The sequence below is a fragment of the Electrophorus electricus genome, chromosome 4 (genome assembly GCF_041902795.1).
Source record: "Electrophorus electricus isolate QZ-2024a chromosome 4, ASM4190279v1, whole genome shotgun sequence".
Taxonomy (NCBI): domain Eukaryota; kingdom Metazoa; phylum Chordata; class Actinopteri; order Gymnotiformes; family Gymnotidae; genus Electrophorus; species Electrophorus electricus.
The window spans coordinates 17,327,914-17,349,067 of record NC_137500.1 but is presented as its reverse complement, the minus strand read 5'-3'; the positions used below and the strand labels follow the sequence as shown (position 1 = coordinate 17,349,067).

General features: G+C 37.6%; 1 protein-coding gene across 8 annotated transcripts in view; it reads right to left on the bottom strand.

The window, feature by feature from the left end:
• Positions 1-21,154, bottom strand: part of cacna2d4a (calcium channel, voltage-dependent, alpha 2/delta subunit 4a) — a 76,289-nt gene that overhangs the window by 2,796 nt on the left and 52,339 nt on the right. For 5 of the 8 annotated variants that reach the window (XM_081712732.1, XM_081712734.1, XM_081712736.1 and 2 more), the window contains 9 exons: positions 8,259-8,320; positions 6,295-6,309; positions 5,603-5,650; positions 5,309-5,371; positions 1,880-1,950; positions 1,630-1,705; positions 1,113-1,165; positions 970-1,025; positions 343-460 (listed from right to left, as the gene is read on the bottom strand). In XM_081712732.1, coding sequence (XP_081568858.1) covers positions 343-460; positions 970-1,025; positions 1,113-1,165; positions 1,630-1,705; positions 1,880-1,950; positions 5,309-5,371; positions 5,603-5,650; positions 6,295-6,309; positions 8,259-8,320 — 562 coding nt within the window. Of the gene's footprint in view, positions 1-342; positions 461-604; positions 742-969; positions 1,026-1,112; positions 1,166-1,629; positions 1,706-1,879; positions 1,951-5,308; positions 5,372-5,602; positions 5,651-6,294; positions 6,310-8,258; positions 8,321-21,154 lie in introns of those variants that run through there. The other 3 variants (XR_014123254.1, XM_081712737.1, XM_081712738.1) reach the window with 2 other exon arrangements.

Genomic DNA, 21,154 nt, shown 5'->3' with positions numbered 1-21,154 from the left:
AGAGAGAGAGAGAGAGAGAGAGAGAGAGAGAGAGAGAGAGGGTTTTATTATGTACATCATCTTTTTCATAGCAATTAAAATAAATGCCAATAGAGGGCACCAAAACATTGATGATATGCAATGACGGCTCAGACAACTAAATTGTTATCTGGGGGAAAAATACAGCAAAGATTAAGAGGTTCATGGTGGTAAATTATGTAGACCTACTTAAAAATGTCTAGACTTAAGAAAATCTACTTAAAAAGGTCCCACTGTTATGTGAGAGCATAAGTGTGCAAAGAAACAAGTATGCTTGAAGACAGTAACTGGGCAGAGTGTAAAAGAGTATGTGTGTTTTCATACTTTTGACACCTCCCACACTCAATGAAGCTGTTGGTCTCCTTGACTGAAGGCTGATATATGAAGCTGAAGTACTCTGTGTCACAAGGCTGGAGGATGTCCCCCTTTGTCTTCTTACTGGCTGCAAAGGGAGTAAATCAAACCTCTAGCTAATTAGAATCCTGTCTCCCAAAGTTTGATATATGAACAAGCAGTGTTCCAATTACAACCTACAACATAGTGATATGTGCATGCACACATATACAATGTTAGGGATAGCACTTACATGCATGAAATGAGGCCTTTGCTGGGTGGGTGTGGCTGAGGAAGGATAACGACCATAATGTCCATGATGACAACGGTGATGATGATGATAATGTAAATGAGAGTGCAGTACCAATCATGAATAGTACTGCAGCATACCTAATTTTGAAAAGTGTACATTCAACATGGTATGCTCTTTTTTTATAACTGGTGAATTAAGATTAAAAAAAATTAAAAACTTAAAAATGACATTTTATTTATTCTCACTCTTGTTCTTCAAGTTTTGTGTTGAACAGTAGCAATATTATCTAAGCTAACAAATACAATCAGACACTTAATATAGAGCAGTGGAGTGTCACACAAAGTTGCATTTATCCATGCACTTACCCTCAGCAAAAATATCTGAGTGCCATAAACTGTAGCTGTTAAAGTCCAGTAGAAACCTGTACCAAGAAAAAATTTATGAAGATATAGGATAATTGTTTCCAAGCATAAAATGATCATCAGTCATCTTTTTGGCATTCACTTACAAGAGGACGTTGGACAAAAACCACCTCAGGACCACCATCAAGTTGTAAAATGGCTGAGAGAAAGGGATGAAACAACATTTAAAACAAGCAATAATGATAAACATTATCCCCAAAAACCATTCCTGTCAGGAGAACATTTAAGAACATTTTTCATTTTCATTTGCGTGCTTAAGAACAGCTAATTAATTTCGGCCCAAACCCTACATTCTAGTCTTCTGTTTTAGATGTGGATAAAAGGAAGTTTAATCTTCAACACTAAAGATTTCCATTTAAGGGGCTGACATCTGAGCATACTGATCCATAATGCTGTGGTTTCTGAAAAGCTGCTTTGTAACTATTAATTATTTAAAAAGCACTACAGAAATTAAGTTGAACTGAAATGAACTGACGAAGTGAATTGAGGATAAATGTAGATGGTTAAAATGTACATTAAATCATGAATTAGGAGGTTTAATGCACATTCTTCAACATGAGAATAAGAGTATACTTGGTGGACATATGTGGATAAGCTGCATACACTGAGGAGTGGTCGTGCACTGTTGGCAGAGTTTGGGTTCACTTTACACATAGCCTGGTAGTCATACAGAGAAACACTGTGAAGACAAAAAACATGCACATGTACATAAAAATATTCACTGGTGTAAGAAATACTATGGTCATGAAACAGCATAGACTGTACTACAAAAAAAAGATCACTGTGCACATGCAGAATCTTTCCTTATTTCTGATATTACAAAAATTGTGAAAAAGTAAGTATATTATTTTACCTTTTAAACATTCCCATTTGCAGTAACTGTGACATCACAGACCCATCGATTTCCCCCAAAAACCTGCCCACCTACAGAAAGAAAATGATAAAAGATAAACATTGAACACTATGATGACAGAGATCACCACAAAGTTCATACAACAGGGATGAGAACCATGAGCCCAGTGAGCTACTGGCAATACTACCAGAATACTGGTATATTGGTCAGAGGCTCTACTCTGTTAAAAAAAACAAAGCAAAAAAAAAAACATGGAGAGCCTGCAGAAGAGTCCTTAGTGGTATTTCTTTGAAAAGACAAGTGAAAATAAGACACAGTGCAAACTTTGCCATGAAAATCGACAACTATAAATACTCATTTGAAAGTTCCTTCCATAGTTCAACAGTCAACGGGTCTGTTACCCAACAATGTCACTGCGATGACAGACTTGTGGAGCAAATGACAATGCTCATTAAAAATAAAAAATAAAAAAATTGCAAAAGACATGCCTCTCCTCTTACCCTTGTTCAAGAAAAAGGGTTTCAAAATAGTATTTCCTGAGCCAGAATTTACATTTCCCTCTCAAAAACCAATCACTTCAAAAATACGAAAATAATCGCATCACTCTGTGTTCTTAGTTAACCTGAGCTGAAAGAAGGGCCTCGACCACAGATTCTCAGACAGCACATGTTATAGTCACTTGCCACTATGTTCTCAACTGGGAAATGGAGAGTGTAGTTCTACAAACAATGCCAGAGAGAAATATTATTGAGAACTTGGCTGACATGCAATCCATCATGGCAGAACAATGGGGACCAAATGGTAAATCCATGGCATGTGCAGGTACAATGCTAGCAATATCATCTTAGCCAACAGAGGGCACCTTGAATGGGACTCATCCATATTTTGCATGTTCATTACAACTTGCCATAAGTGATAGGTTGACGCTATCAAACATATATCATGTAGTACATTTTCACCACAGTTAAACTGCCACACAAGCTCTCAATCAGAAACAACAGCTTCAGAACTCGATTGACCACAAACTAGTGCAGTAGTACCACAGAATATGGATTTCTATTCATGACATGCTTATGTGACTACTAGAGCAAAGATGGGCTATATCTGCAGTACTGTCAGACAGAGATTTCACCAAACTCTATGAGGTACAGACCCTTGATTTTACAAGCTGAAGTGTCATGGAGGAGCTAATACCCATCTTGCATTGCTAAAATGTGCTACCACAGCACTGTGTGAAGAATCCAGGAACCTCAGGAACACTGCAAAGATTAGGAACATACTCTCCTCACATGATGCAGAAAAGCTATTTAATGCATTCATCATTTCACGAGTGGACTACTGTAATGCCTTAATATCTGGCTGTATCATGAATTGCCTAAACAAGCTCCAGCTAGTTCAAAATGCAGCAGTAAGAGTTCTTATTATATTGTGGTGAACATTTTCGTAGCTACTTTACATTGGCTCCTAGTAAAATTTCGAATTGACAATAAAATACTTCTAATGACCTACAAAGCACTGAATGGTCTTGCCCCACAGTACCTTAGAGAACTCCTAGTGCATTACAACCCACCATGTCTGTTAGATCAAAGGTTAGATCAAAATGTGCAGGCTCTTTACTAGTACCAAAAATAAGAAAATCTTCTGCAGGGGGCAGAGCCTTTCCCTATATAGCTCCCACACTATGGAATAAATTTCCTGTAAATGCTAAGGACTCTCACACAATCTCAATATTTAAGGTTAGGTTGAAAATCTATCAGTACAGTCAGGCATTTTATTAACTACTTCCCATCTTAGATAAAGGTCTAGATTTGGGGGGTCCATGGGCATTGAGAGTTATGGTAAACCTGGCTTTTATGATGCTGTCACTTCTCTCTTTTGTCACTCAAGTTTGTTGACTGAGAGTGGCAGATTGCTGATGTTCTCAAAGGGTGTCCTCATGCCTATGTTTCCTTCTGAATCTATGCTTTTAGCTATGCTGCCATAGCTAGATCTGCCAGAGCCCTTTCTTGCACATTATAGTACCCTAATTTACACACCTTCATACCTGGACATGCTTAAGAATCTATTCTCTCTTTCTGCTGAGGTACACCTACCCCTGATTTCATGATGTTACTGAGCCTCAACCCACCTCAGCTGCCATATCAAAACAACTGAAGTGGGGGCCCAGAAACCACAAAATGACATTATGCCTGCCATAGTGATTCTGTTCAGAGAGGAATTCAACACAAAAACAATGGAATCAACTCAAGCAGAACTTCAACAGTACTGTGAGGACCGTTTGACAAGGATCCCCTGAATTGGTGCGAAACGAAGGATAACAAGTACTCGCACACTATTCAAATAATATTTGAATAATTCTATTTACATTTACGGCATTTGCCAGAGGCTCTTATCCAGAGTAACTTACAAAGGTGCTTTGTCATTTACTCATAGAGCAGTGGTTATCAGTGGCAAAGTTGAAATAGATCATTTCAGCTGCAGATTCTCATAGAAGCTGCATCGGAACACACATTATTCAGTTTACCCAGCATTCCTTCATTCTGAACCACATTTCATTTGCTTTCTGTGTTTTTCATTTTCACTCTCCCTCATCTCTGCTTCCTCTCCATCTCTTTTTCTCTTCTCACTCTGTGTCTACCCACACCTGTATTATTGTCTACAAACACTACAGCAAGACAACAGCACAAACATACTGATAGATTTTCAAAGGTGTTCACCAAGAAACAGATTCTCTTCAAGGACAGGCTTTCTGAACTCTGGTCAGATAAGAGATAAGAAATCTGAAAGTTTTAAAAGACACTGATCTAGGCTTGCTATTTTCTCATGATAATCTTAACCTCTGGGAAGTTAAGTTAAAGCAGGAGACAGAGGAAAAGGGAAATAAATGAGGGCGGGATAAAGGGGGAAGGAGAAAGAGAGAGGAAGAGTACAGAATACCTACAGATCTGAGTTTTTATCTGTGATTTCCAGAGTTGTTTTACTCTTGAAACATGCCAGGAAGTCCACGAGGCCCATGTGGCAACACAAATGCTCTAAAGGCAGCTCAGAGTTTTAGGAAATGAGAGACAATTGATTGCTGGCTTGTCCATGACCAAGCATTTCTCGAAAAAAGGAAAGGATATCATACAACCCCCCCCCCCCCCCCACCCAAAAAAAACAAACAAACTTCTGTGCAGGAATCTAATAAAATGGATGAATAAAACCATAAAAGTTTAGTGCCAGTGAACTTAAGACTTAAGGAAACAGTGATTGATGGAAATCCAAACGATCCAAATGAATATCCAAATGATGCTACATAAGAGTGGCAAGTGGGCACAGTCCCAGTGCCTCCACCTACACACACTCAGGTATAACCTTAGATTACTCACTCACTCATTTACTCTCTTTCTCCCACATGCACACATTTTGAAAAGGTGCAAGGCCACTCACCTCACTTGTTTCCTTGGAGATGATTATGAAGCCATTGCTGTCAATGACATAACAGCTGAGGTCCTAATGAAAACAACAAATGAGATAGAATAAAAAAATTGAATTGAATTGAATTGAGAAAACTTTGTTATCATCGTAATTTCATAACTAATAATAACTACTTATGATTTACTTAATTACTTATTACCCAAAAACATAATATCTGTAACTCTACCAAATCTGAACTGCGACAAACTGAAGGAGAATACATGTGTACATAAACAAAATATTCAAGAGTTCTACATCAGGACTTACCAAACTGTCAGTACAGCTCAGTGGACAGAGCCCTTCTATTCCTGCACACTGAGAGTGAGTGAGTGTTTGTGTTTGTTTGTTTGTTTGTTTGTGTGTGTGTGTGTGTGTAAGAGAGAGGGAGAGAGAGAGAGGGAGAGGTTGAACAATGACAGAAGAAGCGTATAACCAAGAAAGCACATGTAGAAATTTTTTTTTAAATTTGCTTTATATGCCAAACAGCTGTTGACATTGTAAAATAAATAAATGACTTAAAGATATCAGCTAAACAGAGTAGCTAAATTGAGAGGAATATTAATAACATTTTCTGAACAGACAGAGAAAGAGTCGTTTTCATTTAGTGAATAACTGCAAAAAAGTTGGATATCGTTATGTTCTACCTATAGAATTTACTATATCCTTTAGTACCTTTCAAGCTTCTTAATGAGGACATGGATTCTTAAATGCCACTAAGTGTTTCATAGGACAATCAGACTGTCTTCGGGATTCTCATACAAACTCAGTTCTTGCATTCACTGATGGCATCAAAGTCTACCTCTATGTTATGTCTTTTGTGAGAGTGTAAGGTATGTGTATGATCCAATGAGTTAATCAATTTTACTACAGCTGAGCACATAAATATTGAGCAACTATTAGTGAGGCTCCCATGTCAAGTATAACTGAATTATTTTCCAGATGGGAAATGACTAACTTACATCTGTGTCATTGGTCTGTGTCCCATCCAGCAGGAAGGGAAGAAGTGAGAGTGAGAGAAAGAATGGATTAGCAAACAAATTTATCTGACACATTAATATGACAGAAACATAATATCTTGCAATTAAACTGAAATTCAAAAAGTATCTTGAATTTGTCGAGGAGTGTGTAGAGATGTGTGCTAAAATGTGGATCTCAGTGTCAGTGGCAAGTCCCTTTGCATTGAAATAATGAGTTTCTGGCATGTGATTCATTGGGAGATTAAATCTTCTCTATCTTTACAAACTCAACATCATTTACCAGGTTGTGATCAACACATTCTACCTTTAGCCAAACAGAGGAATGCCATAGCATAAGTGAAGCAGTGTGCAACCGAGTTGTGTCCATCACAAACCATTATCAAACAACCACATATCCTACCACTTATATCTAACCACACCCCCTTTACTAAACATACAAAACATCTTTAATATTGACTTTGGTTTTTTTTGCATTCTTAGAATGTGTGTGTGTGTGTGTGTGTGTGTGTGTGTGTGTGTGCGTGTGTGTGTGTGTGTATGTGTGTGTGTCTGTGTCTGTGTGTGTGCGTCTGTGTGTGTGTGAGAGAGAGTGAGAGAGAGTGTGGGGAGAAAGAAAGAATATAGAGGGATAATATAATGGTTAATTTGGGCCTCAGGATTTAAAGCTGTCGGATATGTGGCTTAGGTAACTGTACTTGGATGTAAATGCAGCTGAGCTGCACTGGATACACAACTAGTAACACACTGCTCATAAGCATGTTGTTGCTCTACATCAACTAAGCTCAAGCCAATAAATGATCAAAATCCAAATAAAACTTAATTAGATATTTGCATGAATGAAAATGTGTGTGAAAGAGAGGGGGGGAGACACTGATAGATAGAGACAGAGAAAGAAAGAGGCAATTCACTTTTGTAACAGTAATCTGTTTAATGCTGTGATCTTAGACCATTACCTGTCACTGCTATTTTCTGCCAAGTTTGAACACTATCAATGTGCTCTTAGCGTATTAATTAAGCATGGACCAAATGGCTTGCGCTTGTGATTGTGTGTGTGTGTGTGTGTGTGTGTGTGTGTGTGTGTGTGTGTGTGTGTGTGTGTGTGTGTGTGTGTGTGTGTGTGTGTGTGTGTGAGTGAGTTAGTGAGTGAGTGAGTGAGTGTGTGTATTAGTTGTTCATCAGTAATAGAGCGTGGGAGTGTGAATGCATGTATTTGTGATATATTGTGTTCATTAAAATGTACTGTATAATCAGTAGATAATAAAGCTTGATTCACAATGCTCTTTGTGTCTCTGTCTAATATTATCTTTGTGCTGCACATGCATAACCATCCTCAGAGATTTGTCCATTATTCCTCAAGTGTAAAAACAATACAGCTAAATGCAACAATGCACATGTCCTTGTAATTTAAACACATATCGCCCTGCTGTGGGATACAGTGTTCTGCTAAATCTAATGGTGACCGTGACATCAAAGACAATAGCATTCTGAGACTGATGACATATGGTGCCTCTTGGAACAAACCATCCATCAGAGTAAAAATCCAGTGACACAGAAACATTCTGACACTATGGCAGCAACAAAGGCCAAATCACTTTATATAACATACATGTAATAGAATAAATAATGTATGTATTGCACAAGTAGGATCAGTCGGAATTATACATAGCATAAAATACCATAACGTGAATAGCTTCTTCCCAAAGATTTTTAAAAGAAATAATAATAAAATAGAAATAAAAGAAAACATTTGGGAAATCTATTCTAACTCTGACAATATAAAATTGTACTGTATAAAAATTACATACTTTATACCCTTACTGTCAGAGGAAGGAAAACATGCCAGGTAAAATACTTAACGTTAGCTTATTACTACCAGCTACACTTCTTGAAGGTTTTAAATGATTTATATTGTACAGCACTAGAACATGTAGTGTAGTTGGTGTCACCTGAGTTGTAATATCCCAGAAACTGTTCTTCACCATTCTTAGAGACATCTGTACTCCAACAGCTATTAAAGGAAATGGAAAGAAGGAAGGAAGGAAACAAAGAACTATATCAACATTAAATATTTCAAGCTTCTACCATACTACAAACCTAATAGTTATGCCAAGTATTTGGTTAGGTCAAAGTTGTTTCAAGGAAAGTGATTTGCGCATGTGAGGTACCTGAATAACATACTTGATCAGTTGCCAAATTTGACCTTAATTCAGAAACAAAATCAACTTTATTCACCTTCTATGTTAAGTTACACATACTAGCACTTGTCTTGGTGAATGCACATCATGAACATGAAAAGTGCAAGGAATATGAATAGTTGGGAAAATACCAGGGACTGCAAGGTTAAACAGAGATAATGTCAGCTAAATGCCATAAATGTAAATGTATACAATGTGGAAAGTTAACACCACAGTTGGCCCAATAGTGACGGGGGCAATTTGTGGCAGCGAACCCTAAAATGGAGGAATTACATCAATCTTATGGTTAAAACAACCAAGAGAAAGACCGAAGACCGAGGCTCATTCCCTGCATCTGTTAAGTCTTGTAAATGCAAAAATAATTGCTAACCAGCTGCAGACATGCAGAAGATCAAGACTAAACTAAATACTCTCAGCTATCACTATAGGCTCCCCCAATTTAGTGGGAAGCAGATAGGAATGCAGTAAGAACCATAATCCCAAGAACCAGTATAAGTGAACCAAGGAAATAAGATATATGAAGTAATAAAGCTATAGAAGGACATACTGACAGAACTGTAGAAGGATATAAAGATCAAAGACAGTGTCTGGCACAGAAGAAATACAGGAGGCCGTGAAGTCTGCTAAACAAAGGTTAGCAGTATTGCAGCATTGGCAGCCAGACTGCAGAGATATATAAAAGAAGCAGCAGTCAAAAGAATACAAGCCCTTTTTGCAAACGAACCATCCAAACTATCCTATCAGTTACAGTGCAACAGAACCCTCACTGTGGATCCACCGAGAGCTGAAACAGAACAGTACTGGAAGAGCATATAGGAGAATGAATCACCACATAACATCGGTGGTCAGTGGTTAAGAGATTTCAAAGCAAAGCATCACAATTTCACAGAGCAGGAGGTATTACAACAGCAGATGTCCAAGAGCAGAACACAAACATGAAGAACTGGGCACCCCTGGCCCTGATATGATCCATTCCTACTGGTTAAAGAAACTTACAGCTCTGGCTCTTCAGATAGCAGAATAAATTAACCAGCTGCTAACTACCAGCTTCTATCAGGGCGGCCTAAAAGAAGGCAGGATAGTACTGGTCATGAAATACCTCAACAGGAACCAAACACAATCCAACTACATACGAATAACCTGCCTATTCACAACATGAAAGCTCCTGTCCAGCACTGAGGGGATTGGAAACAACACAAGAGGCTCAAAGCATCACCTACTGACAGAGCTGTCCACCATGATTTTATGACCAGACAGACCAACCTAATAATTGCCTGTATTTACTATAAGAAAGCACATGACTCCATGCCATACACCTGGAAACTTTATGAAAGCTTTGGTCTCGATCAACTGTCAGTTTGCCTAGACAAGAGTTCCAATTTTATGTTTTTGGTCTGATTCTGGAGCAGATGCTCATTAAACAGAATCATTAAATCAGATCATCATTAAATCAAATAATTAAAATCCATTTTGTGAAAATACTGTCGGGAATGAGTGGGATTCCTTTGGTTTTGTTTGCTGTTTGAAAGATAGTCCAGGAGTCTCTTGTCTTTAGTCTAGTGGTTAGGTGGGATAAATGTTTTGCTTTTCTTTATAATTTAAGTAACACAGATGACACATTTGTCTAGTGTAAGCATTGGAGTTATGTGGTAGAATGAAGGTGATCCAAGGTCTAAAGTGAAAGGTGTCCAGTGTGGTTTATGAGGGTCACAGCTCTGGGGAAAATCTGTCTTTGTGTCTAGATGTGATGGCCATAACGCAAGTTTGCTGCCTGACAGGAGGGACTAGATTAGGTTGTGTCCATGGTGAAAGGCGTCTACTATGATTTTGTTAGTATGTTTCATGACTCTGCTGTTGCATATATCCTGAAGTGTTGGCAGGCTAATTATACTCTCCACAGTAGTGATTATGTGACCCAGAAACTGAAGTTAGAGTTACTCCTGTTGAAACTTTATTGTTGAGGAAGAAAGGGGAGAGGACATCTTACAGTTTTTAAGGTGTTGAGCAACAGGTCATCAGTTTCATAATTATTTTTTTCCTGTATCAAGACCTGTCACAGTTGGCTATAAGGTCAACCACAGTGGTCTGTAAGTTTTAGGATCTTCAGATGGTTCTTTGGAGGTGCAGTCATTGGTTTAAATGCAAAGAGAGCCTTGAGGTGCACCAGTGCTGAGGGTTTGGGGGTGTGGTATGTGTTTTATCCCAGTCACAACTGTCAGAAAATCTGTGATTCACTCACAGATTGGTTCTAGCTCAAACAGCTGGGTGAGTTTCATCTTCAGAGATTCTGGGATAACTATGATAAAAGCCAAGCTGAAGTTCTTGATGAGAACCCTTACTTAGATGCCTGGACTATTGAGATACTTGTAGTCAACTGGGCCAGGTTGACTGCATTATAAACAGACTTGTTGGCTCAGTATGCAAACTGCAGGGGGCCTAGCAAGAGGTTTAAAAACATTCATGAAAACAGAAGTCATGGTAACTGAGCTGTAGTCATTTAGGCTTGTGATCCCCATCTATTTAAGGGCCATTCCATTTGCATGTTGAACTCTTCAAAAATTAAACGTCTATTTTAAACAATTTAACTTTAATCTAATAACATATTCAGCTATTCAAAACGTGTATTGGTCAATCTCAGGCATCTTTCTTTCATTTTTTACGAGGTTTTTTTCTCAGTCCTGTTACCAAAACTCATGTGTCATTTAAAAAGCATGTTTAAAAGCTTTTTTCAACTAATTTTCCCTTACGAAATTGTGCATTTTAAAGAAATGGTTCCTTACATGTTCAAATAATTTATATTTGTAACTAAAAAATCACTATAAATGCATGCAATTAGTATTTTCCTAAAAATGCAAAACCATTTTTTCTTTTAAATGAGAACTAAACCATACATTTATAAAATTTTTATTATAACATTTATTAAAAAACTGGATAAATATATTTTTAAAAATAAGTCATTTACCTTTATTTTTTAGTATAACGCTTTATTTTTTTAGAATATGAACACTGGGTAGCAGGAATGTTTGTCCATGTGTGGGTACATGTATGTATATGTATATATAGCCACATGGCATCCATGCCAATAGCATGAGCACATTCTAACAATTTATCAAAAATTAATATTTGTACAATAAATAAATAACTAAGAAATCATTTTGGTAACAGGAAGGTATGTTGAGATTAACTTTCTCAGACATAGTTACAACATCATCAAATATACAGAGGACAAATATTAGAGAACTTACTTTTCTTCCCAGGGCTTTGAGTAGATACAGATGATTTAATTTCCTGATTAACATGTGACCTTTGGAATGTTTCAAATTTTCAAGAAGGCAGAATGTGATAGGTTAACAGGACTGTGTGAAAACCTGGGGACATGACTAAACTGTGTATTTTAACTACAATATTATGGATTTCTTATGACAAAAATAAAAAGCTTAGATGGGTCACAACAATGTAAAAATCTTTTAAATTATTTTAATGATTATATATCATGGTAAAGTGTCTGGTAATGGAGCTGGAACGGGTAACAAATGTTTTTTTCAGTGTTGTATGTAGTTTTTACTATTTTTAAAAATATATATCTTAAATTTGCAATTACACCAATGTATGGCACCCATTCAGTAGAATAGCCCTTAAAGTATGTGGGGACAGAGCAGAAATACAAATATCTCCTGAATATGTCAGTGCCACTTGACCACAATAGCATTTTAGAGTGGATGGTGAGCATGTTGCCATCATTCTCACTGAGAAGAGATGCAAGACTGGTAAAGGTGAGAAAAGCAGGTTGGAGGAGGGAGGCTAACTCATGGTTGCACTTTTTATAATTGTAGTCTGGAGACCTTACCAGTTGTTTGTTGGGTTGTTAGCAGCAAGTTGTATTTTCATCTTTTCTGAATATTTTCACTTTGCTGTTTTAATTTCCTTCTCTAGCCTGTAGTTAGCTTCTTAGAGTAACTTGTGTACATTTCTAAATGCCTTTTCCCCATGAAGCTGTATGAGTAAAAATGAAAACCAAAAGCTGGGTCAGAAGCCAAGTCCAGACCAGAGTCAGGAGCCTAGGTCAGACCAGGAGCCAGGAGAGGTGCAGGATCAATAGCCAGACAGGTGACTGGTTCAGGAGCAGTATCAAGAGCTAAGATGTGGCTGCAGAGTGGCATAAGGGTATGTTTACATTTATAGCATTTGGCAGGTACTCTTATACAGAGTGACTTACATATTTATCAGTATATAGTATGTGTTCTTCCTGGGCATCCAACCCATGACCTTCCTGTTACTGGCACTGGGTTCTACCTATTCTACCAGATGACACATGATATCACACACAAGGGTACAAGGGTGAAAGCCATCTCCTGGACAGAAAAAGTAAAGACCTGGAAATGAGACTTTAAACATGAAAACATGAATACAGACATGGATACATAGGTTTACATAGATTAACAAACAGATAACAAGAAAGGGTAAAGACATTAAGAGTAGAGAGAACAGAACATGAGGTGGGTCCAAGATAGAAACAAAATTAAAACAAAAACAGCACTACAAATGGCATAAGCATCACAGGAACAGCAACTGTGACCCCCTCACGCTGTGACACACACACACACACACACACACACAAACACACACACACAAAGCTTTATAATTGTCATATGAAGTCTAGTCTTTCAACAAATTATTAAACCCTGTCTTTCTCTCTCTTTGTCTTACACCCACACACACATTTCACTAGTCTTTCAACAAATCTTTCTCTCTATCTCTTTCTCATAAAGCAGTATTTAGTTTAAAACATTTATATATTGTAAGTGCCACAAATCACATCCACTCAGATCCATTAACCCACTCTCCCAGCAATCATCAATGCTCACAGATCCACCCACTCGAAACTGGACTAAAAATACATCTTTTGACAACTGTATGCATAAATATAAGGACATAGGTAGCCACCATCTGTGCCCTCCCTAATAGATCCTCAAGAAAGAATATATTAGCCATCTGAACAAACATACCTCCACAACCTTGATTTGTAGATGACAGCATCAGATTCACTAGTGCAGTGGAATTAACTTTTCTATTACAGGCAAACTGAAGCGATTTTCTTTTGGCAAATCAAATACCAACAAGAATTTGAAGAGGTGCCATGTGCTGCTATGAACAACTAAATTATTTTTAAGTCTATGTGCACCTAATCTGTGTTCATTAAAGATCTCTACAACTCTCAAGACAGCATCAGCATCAGTGGCTGGAATATGCTTTCTGGAGTACACTTTAATTTGGGTATTGTACAGCCGTCGCGGAACGCTCGCCTCCCGCGAGGCATGTGGTTTGGCCAGCCGTACGGTGGGAGGACTTTCATTTGTGGCAATCCTGCACACACCTGTACTTCGTTTCGTCTGGGTGTATTTTATCTCACGTCAGGGTGTGCAGCGCTGTTGGTTATTGTTGATGTAACGTGTTAATGTTCTTTTCGTCAATTGTTAATCGTATTTGTGTTTATCGACTGTGTTTATCGTGTGTAATACGTGTGAGTGCCGAAGTCGTTATATGTAAATAAATGTTCGTCCACGTCACGGGGGTCTGTGCGTCCTGCCCCTCGCCCTGCGGCACTCGGGCCACCACGCATTACAACAGCCTATTATGATAATGTAATCTGAATTAAATTATATGGCCAGATGACAAACAGTAAAACCAACCAACTAAACAACAGGACCAAATATCCACAAAGACAACTAACGCAATGTCTTAAGGTAAAAATACTAAAGTTTAAAAAAAAAAGTCCAGTTTAGAAGCTGCGTGCACTAATCCAGTGCTAGACTATCGGCTAAACAACTGCACTGTAGAACATTTGTCTCTTTTTGACTTTCTCTCTTCTCTCATCTAACTCATATCCCACAGGATCCACTTCACTGCACATTCATTTAAAAGGGTGAAATGGCTTCATAACCCATATAGAGCTGTTAGTCTCTCATCTAGTTTTACATAAATAATCACCAAGCCCTGGGACATCCGAGTAGCTAAAACACACACACAGACACATAACACCCAGTTATGTATTACTATCTTTGATGGGTACTTCCAATATTTTTTCTATAACTATATGGTATAGTATAGCAAAGCATAACTCAGAAATTAATCTCAGGAATCAAGCGAATATATAGATTCTTTTAATTTCTAAAATAATAGCTTCATTTTGGTGAAGATTTCCCATGGGAACCAGGTAAATGTCCCCATTTTGTTCACATTTTAACATTTTCCTCTCATCAGGATATTTGGTTCAGTCAAAGATCTTAATACATGGCCACAAACACACACACACCTGCTGTGGACATCACCACAGGGCACAACTACTACTCCACCCTACAATATGCTATTAACAGATGTACCATCTTGCAGTGGACACTGAGAACATGTCATTTGGAAGATATGTTAATGTGCAAGTTGTGAACTGGGCAAGGGATGATGAAGAACTGGACATTCCATTCTGTAAGGAACATGCAAGCATATTTCACATTGTCCTTATAACATGATTTTTACACTTTCATACATGGATGCAAGCATTTTTACATTAATATGAACTAATGAATTCACACATGACAAAAATCTATAATATTCACCACAAAAAAATGAATAAATAAATCAACAAAAAAAGCCCCAATAAATACATCCTATTAAATACTAAAAAACCATTAAAGGTTTTTCAAATGATGTGCAAGAGAGAAAACAAGAAGAGAGGAAATAAGACAGAGTAGAGATGTGCAGGAGGTAGGAAGAGGAAGAGGACAACAGATGAGGACAGATTAAAGAAATATGTAAAAGAAACAATGAAAGGCAAATAAGGCAGAGTAGAGGAGATGACTGAACAAGAGAAAGTAGAAAGGCGAACCACTCCCTGCCAGTTTGAGTGAGTAAATTATAGAAGGAGAGAGTTGGCAATCAAAGTTAATGCGTTTGCTTGCATTACCATGGCTTTTACTTCTGTTGGGGGTAAATGCTGAATTTTTGTACTTCAATCTACACATCCAAACCAAGAATTATTATAGGAAATGAGCTCGCAACACTGTGTCCATGCACATTTTATCCAAGAGAATGCATAAACCGCTCCACACATTTTACACTAAAAGGCAACAAGTCCACTCCAATCAGCTTGTCATGTTTGTAGTTGCTTATGGCTACACCCCCGTAATGAACTTCACAGATACCACAGTAGTAGGTCTCATAATCTCTGAGGATGAGATTGCTTTCAGGGAAGACATCCAGCACCTGGCAGTATGGTGTGGCAGTAACAATCTCCTATAACGCCCAGATGGCCAAGGAGTTCACAGTGGAATTAAGTTGAACCAAGCAGAGCACTATCATTAGGTTTGAGGTGGAATGTGTGACTAAGTTTCTGGGTGGTCCACATTTATGATATCCTTACCTGGGCTTTCAATACCTCCACCCTGATTAAGAAGATGCAACAGCATCTTTACTTTCTGAAATGTCTGAGGAGGGTTCACCTATTCACTCAGATCCTGGTGATCTTCTATCACTGTACCATTTAAAGCATAAATGTGTGGCAAAGCAGCTGCTCAGTTTCCAATTGTAAATTGCTTCAGTGGATAGTGAAACTGCCCAGCATATTACTGGTGCCTCGATTGAGGATGTTCATGGTAAGTAGAATCTATGAAGAGAGAGAGGAATAATCAAGGTCATCTTACATCCCAACCATGGACTGTTCACTCCATTCCCATCCAGGAAGGCCTACAGGAACTTCTGCTTTCACATTACCAGACTTGGGAACAGCTTATTCTCCTCCTCTGTCCATTTCTCCTCTGCTATCCATTTCAAGTCAAGAGGTTTTTATTTTCATTTCAGCTATAACAGGTATACATTGAAATAAAATAATGTTCCTCCAGGATCAATGTGCAACACAAAAGAAGGACATAAGTGTAAACAATAAATATGAAATACAGATAACATACAGGGCAACACCAACCAGTGCATGACACTGAGTGGGTGGAAGAAGAATGTACCATATTGTGATATTATAACAGATATGCCTATAGCATACAACTGACACTGAGGTAACAGCCAGTACACTAATTTAAGTATTGTTAAAAGGAATATTGTATTTGTTAAATATTTGTTGTCAAACTCTGGGAGTTGAGGAGTCTGATGGCATGGGAGAAGAAACTGTTGCACAGCCTGGTTCTAAGGGCCCAAATGCTTCAGTGCATCCACAATGCTGGTAGCTTTGCAAAAGCAGCATATGTTGCAAATGTCCATGATGGAGGGGAGAGAGACCCTGACAATCTTTTTGGCTGTCATCACTAGTCTCTGCAGGGTCTTGCGCATTGGCTGAACTCCCTGCAATGTGCTAACTTTCCCCCTTCAACAATCTCTGAACTGCTCTGTACACCTTCAATCAATTATACATAGCATACAAAGACTGTCCATGTCATTAGCTCCATTTATTTATGGCATTGGACAATTATATTTATCTAAACTTAAATAATTGATTTTACCTTGATTTGCTATGCATCTATTGCACTTGACTATCACTCCTACTGAACCTTACTATCAAAAGTCACTCTACATTGCTATTTGCACTTCTGGTCAGATGCTAACTGTGTTTCATCATCCTTTTACTTAGCACAAAGACAAAGCTGAATCTAATCTAATTACAGCTTTTGTAGAATCAGTTAAAGTGGAAGCACATTCATGAAATATTGGTTCAAGACAAGAACAGGCAGACAAGACTAAATCAGGCAAGTCCACAATCAAAGTTATAAAATAGGTAGGTGAGGACAAAAAAATTATAAATACCAGATTCAGAACTATACAAGAGCCAAGAATTTCAAAGGCACATTTGAGCAAGTGTGAAAACAACGAATGAAAGCAGACAGAGACACATCTCACAGACAGATAGGCTAATGAGGTGAAGATGGAGTGTGTTGGTGAAGGTGATGGATCTCTACTTAATTAGGGCTGATGGCCAATGTAGAACATAAGGAAGTGCTCATGGTTTTCCTCCAGAAGTACATGGCCTTAAAGAGAGACTCAAAACACCAGCGCATGACAAAGGCCAAACAAGGACAAAGGGCTTCTCTGTCAATTTTATTCAAATACTTGCAATAAATGATTGATGGTAACAAGCTTCCTCTGGAATAGTTTAATATATTTCAGTCCTTTCTTGAAAATGAGTTTTATCAAACATCATCACAAGGCTAAAAAGACAAAACACAGCAGTTCATGGTAAGCATCATTATGTGCATACAGCTCAAAGATTGTTTTCACAGGGCACCTATATAAAAAGGACACACCTTCTGAATCTATAATACCCCTTTTGCTTGCCAAACAAGTATTATAGCTAATTATAGCTGTCAGTCAGAGTGATAAGCAGGATGGGCAAGATGAATACATGACAGCATTGAGCTACAGGTTGGAATGTAGTGCTGTCAGTTGATATCTTTGATACTATAGAATGGTTCTCAGAACAAGCCACATTAAACACTTCTACAGTTTTAAGTGAAACACTTTTTGGTCCAGATATCTCTAAACTGAAACACCAACTTCTAAGCATTCTTTATGATTTCTAGTTCTAGTTCAATGTGAAGTCTAAACTTAAGTCAGACCTTGAACAGTAATGTGGTGGGTGTCAGGCCTGATAAAGCTGTAATAAATTGGACATTTGAGGAAAAAGCTCTATGAATAATAAAGCAGACAGACTAAGAGCGAGATTAAGGACTATGCTATCTATCAGACTGGAGTTCATTAACAGAGTTTAATAAAAGCACAAAAGAAGACAATTTTAATAATAACAGAAATAGGGAGTTTTTCTCAGTAAATGAGAGTAAATGAGACCATACCTGCAATGTTTTTCCTTTTTTTTAGATGAATAGAAGGACTCAGAAACACTGAACCAAATATGGCCTGAATGTATGATTTGAAGATAAATTAATATTATCTAAAGTCCAGAGAAGACTGTAGTGGTTGCAAACTACAGTCTCCCAGCAGGACCTATACAATTTGGTTACTGCTATGGCTATGGCTATTAACCAAGAACCCATGAATAAAAGTGGGCAAACTTGATTACAGTGTCTTTGAATAGACCAACAAATTAAAACAAGTTTATTACCACACTAATCTGCATGTTTTCATATTTGTGTGTATATCTGTAACATTTAAACAACTCACAATGTAGTGTGAGTTGATGATATAAAATTGACACTGTAAGTCTTGTCAATAAATGCACACACACACACACACACACACACACACACACACACACACACACACACACACACACACACAAACATAGAAATAAATAAATAGATAGATAGATAAATAAATAAAATTAAATACAGCACAATAACACTACTTCCCTGCATTTAAAGACAACATATGAAATGTTTCCACTGGCTACAGACTACTACCCTTCCCTCTTCAAATACTGATATGCTAATTTCCACACTCTAGCATATGTGGAATGTAGCTCTGCTTTGAGATGAGAGCACTGTGCTTTTATATACATGATAACTGAACCACCAGATTTCCATGCATGCTACCAATTATGAAGCTTACAAATGCTAACAATGACTCAGGCAAATCACTGAGCCAATGCCATCTTGCTCTCATACTCTCTCTCGCCCTGTTGCTTAGGTAACATGATGTCACTGCAGCCCCTGGCGACACCTTGGAGACATGCCAGTAAAATGTAATGCTCTTTTCATTGTCTGCCACTCTGCATTAGATACACACACAACACACACATGCACAAAATACATACATCCACAGTAAGATAAGCAGGCTTCTTTGACATTTAAATTTTGTTTAAACAGCATCATAAATCTCCTGTAAGATTTTCTACCAATAATCCCACAATGGCCCTTGCTGTTGTTTAGGTTAACAAAATCCACATTAGAGTCACTTGTAAAAGTTGTGAAAGGGTATGAATGTGCTCATTAAAACTATTACAGATGGGTGAACTGAAAATAAGGTAAAGGAGCCAGCACAGACATCTGCGCTTGAAAAGTTAATAATATCAAGCACCATGATGCACTATGCAAAACCTTTAAATAATCTTAATAAGTGTAGTTTTTAAGAGTGTGCTGTAATTACAGCCATTGCTGAAAGACCACGCCCACAGGAATTACCTCACACAGAGCCATGAATCAGAATTTCTAGGTCGAAAACACTTCTAAAAAAAAAATCACTTCCCACTACACAGAATTTTAGCAAGCAAAAATAAAAAAGATTTTTATATAAATGCTTCACTTTGTTTGCTGTAACCTAGCCTCCAGAACATTTCTAACATATTTTGTGTTCTTAATGGCTAAGTTGGAGCTGGAACAGAGCAAATTTGGAGCTGGAACAGAGCAAAAATGTGGATCATCTGACATTTGCAGAGTGTATAATGGGTCTGCATGACTCATTAGGAGGGGGAATTCCTGTATCAGCCACAACCAAAAATTGCTGGTCATTAAACAATAGATTAAAATTACTTTTGCTTCTGTACTTTCATGTACTTTTTAGGTTTCAGAAACTGTGCCATTACCAGTGGTAATGGGACAAAGGGACAAAGCATTTGTCTCTTTGTTGTTTTTCATAGAATTTCATATTTTTGCTGTGTTGGCAGGGCTGATGAATTTTCAAGTGATTAAAATCTCGAAAATCTTAAATGCGTCTCTTTCTTGGGTGACTACTTCATTGTGGCAATTAAAATATTTCTCATAAAATCGCAACACAAGTGAAAATAATAAACAAAAATGTCCAATTCTGTTCTTGCACCCTTAACACACACAGACATAGAGAACTTGGTAATAATATGTGGCCACCAGAGTTATGCATCAGTGTCAACTACCCATATGACCATTATCATCGTCGTCATCATCACTGCCACAGCAATAGAACCTATTCATCTATTTCAATTATATTGTCAGACCTATCATATCATCACATCATTGATTAAAAGAATGAGAAAATGTAATCAGTGATGCCAGTTAAACTGAGTAATTTTAGCATCAACACACACACACACACACACACGCACACACAGAACCCTGCACCTTGGCAAAACCTATGAGGAATATTTGATCAACAAACCACTAAGGAAAATCATCATGAAACAAGCTTCATTAACTAGACTTTAAAATAAACTGACTCATTTCACTACAACCTAGCCTAGATTGCATAAAATTATCACATACACGATGTGGTACCACATACTTCTTAAGAAAATCTCATAACTATGCTGTCATCTTAGCATCTTGGTTTATGATGTCATCTTTATAGTTTATTTGCATAATTTAAAAGCAGTGGATACTGTGTATATTCTCAATGTGGACTACTTGATAGCTATTTAATCTAAAAAGTGATAGATTTTTCTTTTTACCGCTCCTGAAGTTTTAGTTTTGAATATATAACACTTGTATTGGCAACTGAATAGCAATTGCCATTAATCCCTAGTGACACAGTGTATGATTGTGTGTGTGTGTGTGTGTGTGTGTGTGAGTGCATGTACACGTATATGTGTTGATTATCCACTGAAGGCATCTGTGTGAGAGATTGTGTGAGCTAATCTTTGGCTCTCTCCACACTGGCAAGGTTGGCTTTCAAAACTAACATTAGTGACAATCTAACAGTCTAACAGTCAGCAACATGGGTAACTA